Source organism: Myotis lucifugus, unplaced genomic scaffold, assembly GCF_000147115.1.
Source record: "Myotis lucifugus unplaced genomic scaffold, Myoluc2.0 scaffold_38, whole genome shotgun sequence".
NCBI classification, from domain to species: domain Eukaryota; kingdom Metazoa; phylum Chordata; class Mammalia; order Chiroptera; family Vespertilionidae; genus Myotis; species Myotis lucifugus.
Window position 1 is genome coordinate 2,137,983 of NW_005871086.1, and position 10,370 is coordinate 2,148,352.

Consider the following 10,370-nt stretch of genomic DNA (forward strand, 5'->3'; position numbering starts at 1 on the left):
AAGTTTCTTGTATTTTGTGTAAAACATCTCATCCATTTTTATTACTAATGTCCCTTGTTTAATTTCTTGGATCTAGGTGGAGCCAGGTCAAATGGATGAAAACCAAACAGAAGTGGTGAAAGAATTTGCCCTGGCAGGCTTCTCACAGAAACCATCTATTGAGGCAGGGCTATTTGTACTATTTCTCTTCTTCTATGTGTCCACATGGATAGGCAATGTCTTCATCATGGTCACAGTGGCTTCTGATAACAATTTAAATTCATCACCCATGTATTTTCTTCTTGGCAACCTCTCTTTTCTGGACCTTTGCTATTCAACAGTAACTACTCCTAAGCTTCTGGCTGACTTGCTTGATAAAAACAAGCTCATTCTCTATGACCAATGCATTGCGCAACTCTTTTTCCTGCATTTTGTAGGGGCGGCTGAGATGTTCCTGCTCACAGTGATGGCCTATGATCGCTATGTTGCAATTTGTCGCCCCCTGCACTATACCACAATCATGAGTCGAGGATTATGCTGTGTGTTGGTAGCTGCCTCCTGGATGGGAGGATTTGTGCACTCTACTGTCCAGACCATTCTCACTACCCGTTTGCCCTTTTGTGGGCCAAACCAGGTGGACAACTTCTTTTGTGATGTTCCCCCTGTCATCAAACTTGCCTGTGCAGACACATTTGTCATTGAATTACTAATGGTGTCTAACAGTGGGTTGATCTCTACCAGCTCGTTTGTGGTGCTGATTTCTTCCTACACCATCATCCTTGTCAAGATTCGCTCCAAGGAGGGAAGACAAAAGGCACTCTCCACTTGTGCCTCCCACCTCATGGTGGTCACACTCTTTTTCGGACCCTGTATTTTCATTTATGCCCATCCCTTCTCCATTTTTTCTGTGGACAAAGTGGTGTCTGTACTCTACAATGTTATCACCCCTATGCTGAATCCCCTCATCTACACACTTCGGAACAAAGAGGTCAAGTCAGCCATGCGGAAGCTGTGGGGTAGGAGTGGACTTCCTGGGAAAAAGCAGAGGCCCTAAGAATTTGAAGTGAGTTTCTGAAAGCAAAGAATCTGAGGTTAAAATAATTCATTCTGCATTAATGAGTTAGGAGATGAGAGCCTAGTTGTTCCGTTTTCTTTTGTAATACTTCTAGTTATGGCTTTATAATTACATTAAACTCAGAAAAACTCCTTTCATATTGAATTTTCCTATCTCCTGCTTCCTTTTCTTCCCCGAAGCAAATCTGTTTTCTGTTTTTATCAGTCTGTGTTCTTTCATTCTATCCTTTCATTTGATCAAATTTTATTCCATTCTTTCTTTCTATTCAGTTTGCTATTACACAGTGGTACAAACTACCCTTTCCAAACTCTCACTACTTTTTCTTTGCCTTGCCACAGTTTTTATTTTCTTCTTGATTTTTAAGCTTTTTAAAAATTAGATGTCTGAATAAAACTAGATGAATTGAATAAGGAATTTATATATGTTTTTATTCCCACAAAATATTTAAAGGGTATCAGTTAGATGAATTAGGGTGAATCAAATTTATATGACTGTTGAATAATAAACTAATGGGACATATTAGTTTTGTCACTTCTCCATACTGCTAACAACCATGTAGTAGTATAATTGACAGATCAATCACCTAATAGTGTGGGCTCAAGTACCCATCTGTGAGTTACAAGCCAATTGAATCTAGACAAATTAATGAAATTATTGGAACCATAATTTCCTTATCTGTAGTATTCACAAAATGATGCCTACCCCTCAGTGCTCTTTTGGAGGGTAAAAATCACAATAGATATGAATATATCTAGTTTGGTGCCTAGCTCATAACAGAGCTTCACTATTATTTATTTATTAAAGTTGGTTTTTTTATTACAGAAGATACAGATGGTGATATTTGAAACTGGTTGATTTGCTTTAGTGAAACAATGGCATGGTCTATAAGCAATTTGTGAAGGATGTTAGAATGTGTATAAAAATGAGTCATGATATTTTTCCTGTATGAATTATTGACACAATTTATATTCTGTCACCATTATCATAAAAAATTTTCTCATTGACATAGGTTGTCTTCAGGGTTATAGTAAGACTAATTCATAAGCTTGTGTACTGCTTACTAAGATTATATAATCAAGGGTAAGAAAATTAAATTAGCAGTCAAGTTTATGACAAACTAGACACAAATAAAATATGAATGTAAAATACTAATGTACTATAAATTATTTGCATTGCTTTAGCTTTTTTTTTTTAGTCGGTGGATTATAGAAGCAATTTTAACAACTAATTTAGGTGATGAAGACAGAAGCCACAAATGTTAGGTAAATTCATTGAAAACTGAGGTTTTGTCTTTATTATCTTAATGTTCCCAACACTTTTTAAAATGCTTAAAATAAAATAAATATGTATTGAACAAATGAAGGAGGCTTTTATATATTCTCTGATCAATGTGGTAATGATTAGGAAAGAGATATTTCACAGCTGTTTTCTTTCCCCATACTTGGAAAGGTAACTTGTAAATATTTGAGAGATATTACAGAAGCAAGAACAAATCAAAACACTTATGGATATACCACCACTGTTAGTGAAGTCAGATAGATATCTCAATATAAAAGAGATAATTAAGAAATTTAATTCATAAAAAAGCAACTATTACTCATGTGCCTTCATCTATAGAGACTTGACTATGGAATCAGAGAGGTCTATATTTGAATTCTCAGTCAGTACCTTATTAACAATATTACCAACTGATGAGGTATTTGAGGATCAAAATTCAGCAGAATTGAGGCAACTAATCATAAATAATCTAGTTGGTTTTTCACTAGAGATTAATATTGATGCTGGACATTTCCCACTAATCAATGATATATGAAAAAAGTAATACTTAGGAATTTTATAAAAATTATGCAACATTTTGGAGTAGAGGGAGAAGACAAAGCCTGTAATATAAAATCATTATTCTTAGGAAATGTAAGAAATATAGAAACAGATATAAATATAAACTCTACAGGCTAAATGAAATATGTGTTTAAATAGAAATAAATATCTCTAGAAATTCTCAAGAAAACAGACATATTAAAAAAGTATTGATTTCATATATATAAAAATACTCAAATTGTTAATCATACTAGCAATTTTAAATTGCTTTTTTCTTATCCTTTTCGAAGGCTGCTTTCATTTCTTTTTTCAGCAGATGAAACAATTTTATTTCACAGTTGTCTTTAAATGTTCTTCATATAAAAACATTAGTACAGATACAGATAACTATACTTCCTAGAAAATGATTACATATACCCTCCCCCCCTCAAAAAAAAATCCCATTATATGGTATCAGTGAAGATGCTTGGAATTCCAAACCACACATTTGGACTGATTCCTAAAACATACCATTCCACCACTGCAACTTTTGGTTCAAAGTATAGATTATTGTCATCAGTACATGTTCCTGCATTCTTACACATTTGATAATACACATGTAGACTGGGGAATTATCATTTAATGCTCCATTGCTTCATCAGCCTTTCTGCAGGTTCATCAGATGGTTGAATGGGCTGTGCCTTTCTCTGTAGCCTTCCTTCAAGACCTTCCAGGAATGGAGACATATCATCATCATCATCATAAATCATCATCATAAATCGTAAACTCCAAATCATTTCTGTTGGTTTCTAGAATTCAAATTCAGCAGATCAATGATACAATCACATCATTTGCATCTTTAAAGCCTTCCTAGGTGGATTTAATACAGGCAGTCTTCAAATTACATTTTGGAAACTCTGTATTTAACTTATCTTATTTCTAAGTAAGAAAATGACTTTCATAAATGCTTCCCCAAATTCAAGGAAGTTCCTCTATTTGGAATCTATGTCTTCCTGAAAAAGCCAATAGTTTGTGAAAAACAGAAACTGGCAGCTCCTCTCACTCAAGTCTCACTAACATATCAAGCTTTCAGATTGTTCAGTCCAGACAGCTAAACCCCAGGATTTCTGCACCTAAACAGATAGTGCAGTGGGCCACATCCATCTTCATGGATCTGGCCAAAGAAAGGTGGAGAGTTGAGAAGAAATTAGGGATGTGACATAAACTCACTGGGTAGATATAAAAAGTCAGAAACACCTTGTGGGATCTAACACCTATTTAGGCACTTAGTATATAACTGCTTCTATGCTAAACACTGTGGTGTGTGTGTGTGTGTGTGTGTGTGTGTGTGTGTGTGTTTATAGGACAAAATACAGAATCCTAGGAAATTGGACAAAAATGAAAGTAATAAGGGAAGTTTTTCCTAACCATCAGAACTACATTAGGTTTCCTTCTCATGTGCTCTCAGAACATGTCATGTTTACTTCTATTATAGTTCTCACTGCATAGCATATTTTGTAATTTTATACCTGCTTTTATTCCACTAAACTGGGAATAAATACCCTTTTTGCACTCCTTGCTGGGTACAGAATCTGAAATATTGTAGGTCCTTGACAAACACTTGTTAATTGAATAAATAAGTGTATAAATAATATTAGTTATATTTTGAGGATAAAATGGCTATGTCCAAAGTATATAAAGTAAATAATCAGTTTTACATGAATAAAAACTAAGTTATCCGAAAGCAGATATTTATTTCCTTTCAAGCTCTTTAAATGTTCACATATATGGATGTGAATGAGCATAAAAATTGACTATGTCCAAACTCTATAAAATCAAAACACAATATTATCACAATAGTAAGCAAGTGAACACTTGATAAACTTATCTTAATGCAGAGTTCTTCTATGTCAGTGGTCAGCAACCCGTGGCTCGCAAGCCACATGCGGCTCTTTGGCCCCTTGAGTGTGGCTCTTCCACAAAATACCACATGCGGGCGTGCACGTACAGTGCAATTGAAACTTCATGGCCCATGCGCAGAAGTCGGTTTTTGGCCTGAGCAAGTCTATTTTGAAGAAGTAGCGTTAGAAGAAGTGGGGGGTGTCGGTCAGTCGGGCGACGGGAGACATAGCGCAGGCGGGCCATGGGACACGCAGTGCGGGGGAGGCGCTCGCAATTCATGCACGAGTTGAGTGAGCCAGTCAGTCAGCAGTCTCATGTGCAGTGGTTAGTGCTAGTTGCGGCCGAAAATCGTTCGCGGGTGACAAAAGTACCTACTCGAAGCATAAAGTTACCTGTATTTTTCCAACCAGCTGCAAATCCCACAGATATTTTTGTCATCAATTTAAGAATTGTAATTCTTTTGTGTTGGTGGCTTTATTTTTATAAAATGAAACTTTTTTTTAGGTGCCCAGTTTGAGATGGCTACAAAGAAGAAGCAAAGAAAAACGGAAGACGAAAACCGTGAATTTAAAGTTGAATGTACCTACCTATATAGTTTAAGTTTAAAAAATTTGGCTCTCAAAAGAAATTTCAATCGTTGTACTGTTGATATTTGGCTCTGTTGACTAATGAGTTTGCTGACCACTGTTCTATGTTAATTTAGTGTTTGTGCCCATTTGTGGAATTGCAGTCATAAGGGAAGTCAGAAGTACCTAGGAGTGTGCTTCCCCTGATTGAAGACATTGCCCAAAATAACTGGAAGTTTCATCCAGCTACTCAAGTAATCCAATCATTTCCCATTCCCATCCTTTGTTTTGATGTTTTACAATCAATGTTGAAGAACACTGCTTTCACTCTTTGACCATTAATTTAATTAATGTAAAATGTAACTTGTTTGTGATTCTCTTTTCAGGATCCAAAGACATTTTTAAAAACTCATAGTTTTAAAAACTATGATTTCAATCTGTGGTATTCAAATACACTTCCTAAGATGATTCCCAAAGTAAGAAATCAACTCAGTAAAATACAGTGTTTGTTTAAAATCTACTGTGGGTGAAAAAAAATAAAAATAAAATCTACTATGGGTGAAAACAACCTATATAATAAAAGCCTAGGTGGCATCGCCCTTGTGCAACACCCTTGTGCGACATCATCACAAGATGGCTGCCACAAGATGACCACCATAATATGGCTGCTCTCACATCGTCACAAGATGGTCACCACAAGATGGCCACCACAAGATGGCCAGCAGAGGAGGGCATTTGTGGGTGATCAGGTCAGCAGGGGAGGGCAGTTGGGGGGGACCAAGCCTACAGGGGAGGGCAGTTATGGGCAACCAGGCTGGCAGGGGAGGGCAATTGGGGGTGATCAGGCAGGCAGGCAGAAGCGGTTAGGGGCAATCAGGCAGTCAGGGAGGTGAGCGGTTAGGAGCCAGCAGTCCCGGATTGTGAGAGGGATGTCCGACTGGCAGTTTAGGCCTGATCCCTTTGGGATCCCAAGGGGTCCCAGATTGGAGAGGGTGCAGGCTGGACTGAGGGACACGCCCCCCTGAACAAATTTTGTGCACCAGGCCTCTAGTTAACAATAAGTAGTAACATTATAGCTTCAGTTTACACCATGAAATATTTAGCCATAAAGTATTTTCCCATATTAAAATTAACTTCTGTAATTTATTATAATTGGAATGCATTCATTTTTTAAATAAAATGATTAAGCATAATGCACATTCAAAAAATTTATATTCTTTTAAAATCAATGGGATCCTGAAATAGTGTTGTATTTGTTTGTTTTCTTCTCCTCTCAGGCTTTTAAAAGAAGGACAAAAATTCACAGGGTATTATTTACTCTCATGTTAGCTACCCTGTGCCAAATGTCTCATGTCTTACTGCCTATAAACTGATAGCTCTTCCTGTCTTGAACTATAATTAGGAAATAAAATTTCATTTTTATGTCATTTTTATATATACTTTTATTGATTTCAGAGAGAAAGGGAAAGGGAGAGAGAGATAGAAATATCAATGATGAGAGAGAATCATTGATTGGCTGCCTCTTGCACACCCCACAGTGGGGATAGAGCCCACAGCCTGAGCATATGCCCTGACCAGGAATCAAACTGGGATCTCCTGGTTCATAGGTCTATGCTCAACCACTGAGCCACACTGGCGGGGCACTTTTATATCATTTTTTTTTTTTACAAAATAAACTAATGAGAAAAATCTTGTTTTAGAAAAAGAAAGAAAATTGCTGAGTTCATTCCAAGGTGTATGTGTGGTGTTGGATATACACTGAGTGGCCAGATTATTATGACCACCCCATAAGTACTTCGTTGGGCCACCTTTTGCCTTCAATACTGCATGATTCTTCTTGGCATTGACTCCACGAGATGTTGAAAGGTGATGCAAGGAATCTGAAACCATGCCTGATGAATAGCACTGTCTAGTTCTGTGAGATTTGATGGTTGTGAAACCAGCTGCCCGATGGCTCTTTTAACTTCGTCCCACAAATGCTCAATTGGATTGAGATCTAGTGATTGTGGGGGCCACCTAAGCAAGGTAAAGTCTCCCTCATGTTCTTGAAACCACTGCTGCACAACATGAGCACCGGGGCATCGTGCATTGTCTTGTTGGGAGAAGCCATCTCCATTGGGATACACCATCAACATGATAGGATGAACTTGAACAGCAACGATACTTAGGTATGTTGTGCTATTCAGACGTTGTTCCACATGAATTAAAGGGCCCAAATCATGCCAGAAAAACATGCCCCAAACCATAACACTGCCCCCACCAGCTTGAAGGTTTGTACTCATGCATGTGGGGTGCATGCTTTCATACTGTTTCTGCCAAATTCTCACTCTGCCATCTGCATGATGCAACTGGAAACATGATTCATCGGACCACATGACTTTTTTCCAATGCTCAACTGTCCAATCCTTGTGTTCCTGTGTGAATTGGAGACGTTTTATCTTGGTAACTGCAGACAGCAAAGGTGTTCGAACAAGGCTTCGGCTGTTTTGCTGACACTCGCTCCATGATTCTGAGCGCCAACAATCATCACACGTTCAAAGGCTGTTAAATCACGTTGTTTACCCATATTTTCAGGAAAAAAATCACTTGTAGTGTTGTGATAAACAACCTGCTTCCCTATTTATAATGGTCTGGCCCTATAGCAACTTCAGCACGAAATTATAGCTAATTTGCGTACAAATGTCAGGTGGTCATAATAATCTGGCCACTCAGTGTATATGTATGTGTATATAAAGGATGGCCCCAAAATTGTATACACACTTTAATAGCTGATAGCTCAACTGATGTTTCTTTCTTTTCATATTTAACCCATTAGAATAAATAATTATTCAAAGTATGTATATGTGTTATTTTTGTTGAGCTCAATAATTATTTATTTGTATACAATACAAATTATAAGAATATACTGTCAGAATAGAAACTTTGAGCAGAATTATATTAAAGAAATATCTCCTGAATGAGTAAGAATATGTAGTTTTATATAAAGCTGAAATTCAATGAAAAGTCACACATCTGTTCCACAGATCCTATTTTTAATGTTTATTTATTTTATTATTGTTGACAATACTCTCCCCCTTTGCCCATCTCCAACCAACATTCCCCTGCCTTCACCACACTATTGTCTGTGTTCATGGGCAATGTATATAAGTTCTTTGGCTAATCTCTTCACCTTCTTTCATCCAGTCCCTCCCAAACCCTCCCCTCTGACATGAGTCAGTCTGTTCCATGCCTCTGGTTCTATATTGTTCTTCAGTTTATTTTGTTCATTAGATTCCACATATAAGTGAGATCATGTGGTATTGTCTCTCTGTCTGGCTTCTTTCGCTTAGCAAAATAATCTCCAGGTCCATCCATGCTGTCAAAAAGAGTAATAATTCCTTCTTTTTTACAGCTCCATAATATTACAATTTGTAAAATATACCACAATCTTTTTAAAAATTCTTAATTGTTTTAAGTATTACATATGTCTCCTTTCCCCCCCATTGACCTCTCCTCAGCCGCTCCCAACTCCCACCACATACCCTCACCCCCTATTGTCTGTGTCCATTGGTTATGCTCATATGCATGCATACAAGTTCTTTGGTTGATCTCTTACCACCCCCCCATCCCTCTTAGGTTGGACGGTCTGTTCAGTGCTTCTATGTTTCTGGCTCTATTTTTGTTCATCAGTTTATGTTGTTCATTATATTCCACAGCTTTTTTTAATCCATTCACCTACTGATGGGCACTTGGCTGTTGACAGATCTTAGCTATCCTATCTAATAATAGACAAACATTGTAATTAACCATACCTCCGCTATGCTTCCCATTGGCTAATCAGGGCGATATGCAAATTAACTGCCAACCAATATGGCGGCTGGCAGCCACGCAGCTGAAGCCAACATGAGGCTTGGTTGCCCCGGCAATGGAGGAAGCCAAGGTTCCCCGCCTGCTGTGCCCGGCTCTGAGCCTGAAAGCAACAGCTCCGAAATGCAACTATGTTTCAATTATAGAAGCGAAACAAACCCCAGAGACCTGCTTTCAGACAGCCCGGCATCGGAGCGGGAGCTGCAACAAAGTTTCAATTACAGAAGGTAAATAAATCCCAGAATAAAAAAAAAAAGATAAAAAGGAGAGACTGGGAGCTTCAGTTGCAGGCTTGGCCGGCCTGAAAACAGCCCTCAGCCCCTCATCCAGGCTGGCCAGGAACCCCAGTGGGGACCCCCATCCTGAAGGGGCTGTGGCCAGCCTGAAAACAGCCATCAGCCCCTCATCCAAACTGGCCAGGCACCCCAGTGGGGACCCCACCCTAAAAGGGGTACGGGAAACCTGAAAACAGCCATCAGCCCCTCACCCAGGCTGGCCAGGCACCCAAGCGGGACCCCCACCCTGATCCGGGACACCATTCAGGGCAAACCAGCCTGCCCCGACCCATGCACCAGGCCTCTATCCTATATAGTAAAAGGGTAATATGCAAACTGACCCTAACAGCAGAAAGACTGGGAATGACTGGTCACTATGACACACACTGACCACCAGGGGGCAGACGCTCAATGCAGGAGATGTGCCCTGGTGGTCAGTGCGCTCCCACAGGGGGAGCTCTGCTCAGCCACAAGCCAGGCTGATGGCTGCCAGTACAGCAGTGGTGGTGGGAGCCTCTCCTGCCTCCTCAGCAGCACTAAGGATGTCCAACTGCAGCTTAGGTCTGCTCCCTGCTGGCAAGTGGACATCCCCCGAGGGCTGCCGGGCTGTCAGAGGAATGTCTGATTGCCAGCTTAGGCCCAATCCCCTGGGGAGCAGGCCTTAGCCAGCAGATGGTCATCCCCCAAGGGGTCCCAGACTGTGAGAGGGCACAGGCTTGGCTGAGGGACCCCCCCCCCCCCCCCCGCTGAGTGCAGAAAGTTTTGTGCACCGGGACCTCTAGTCTAATCTTATAAAAGAGAAAACTAGCAAATGGATCCCCCCTGGGTATGGCCAACCCTGCCACCAAGCCATAAAATGGCATATACAATTAACCCACCAAAAAGTTAGCACACCCAGAATGGACAGCAAAAGGTTGGTTTCCCCGGGCG

General features: G+C 39.6%; 1 protein-coding gene across 1 annotated transcript; it reads left to right on the forward strand.

Annotated features, from left to right (window-relative positions):
* LOC102427217 (olfactory receptor 4Q2) lies at positions 1–1,114 on the forward strand. Its single transcript, XM_006087529.2, has one exon. The coding sequence runs from the start codon at positions 92–94 to the stop codon at positions 1,031–1,033; it is 942 nt and encodes a 313-aa protein (XP_006087591.1). The 5' UTR covers positions 1–91; the 3' UTR covers positions 1,034–1,114.
* The last annotated feature ends 9,256 nt before the right edge of the window (positions 1,115–10,370 follow it).

Excerpts from the sequence above, each read along its gene's own strand:
- LOC102427217 (XM_006087529.2), top strand. The coding sequence starts at position 92 with ATGGATGAAAACCAAACAGAAGTGGTGAAAGAATTTGCCCTGGCAGGC.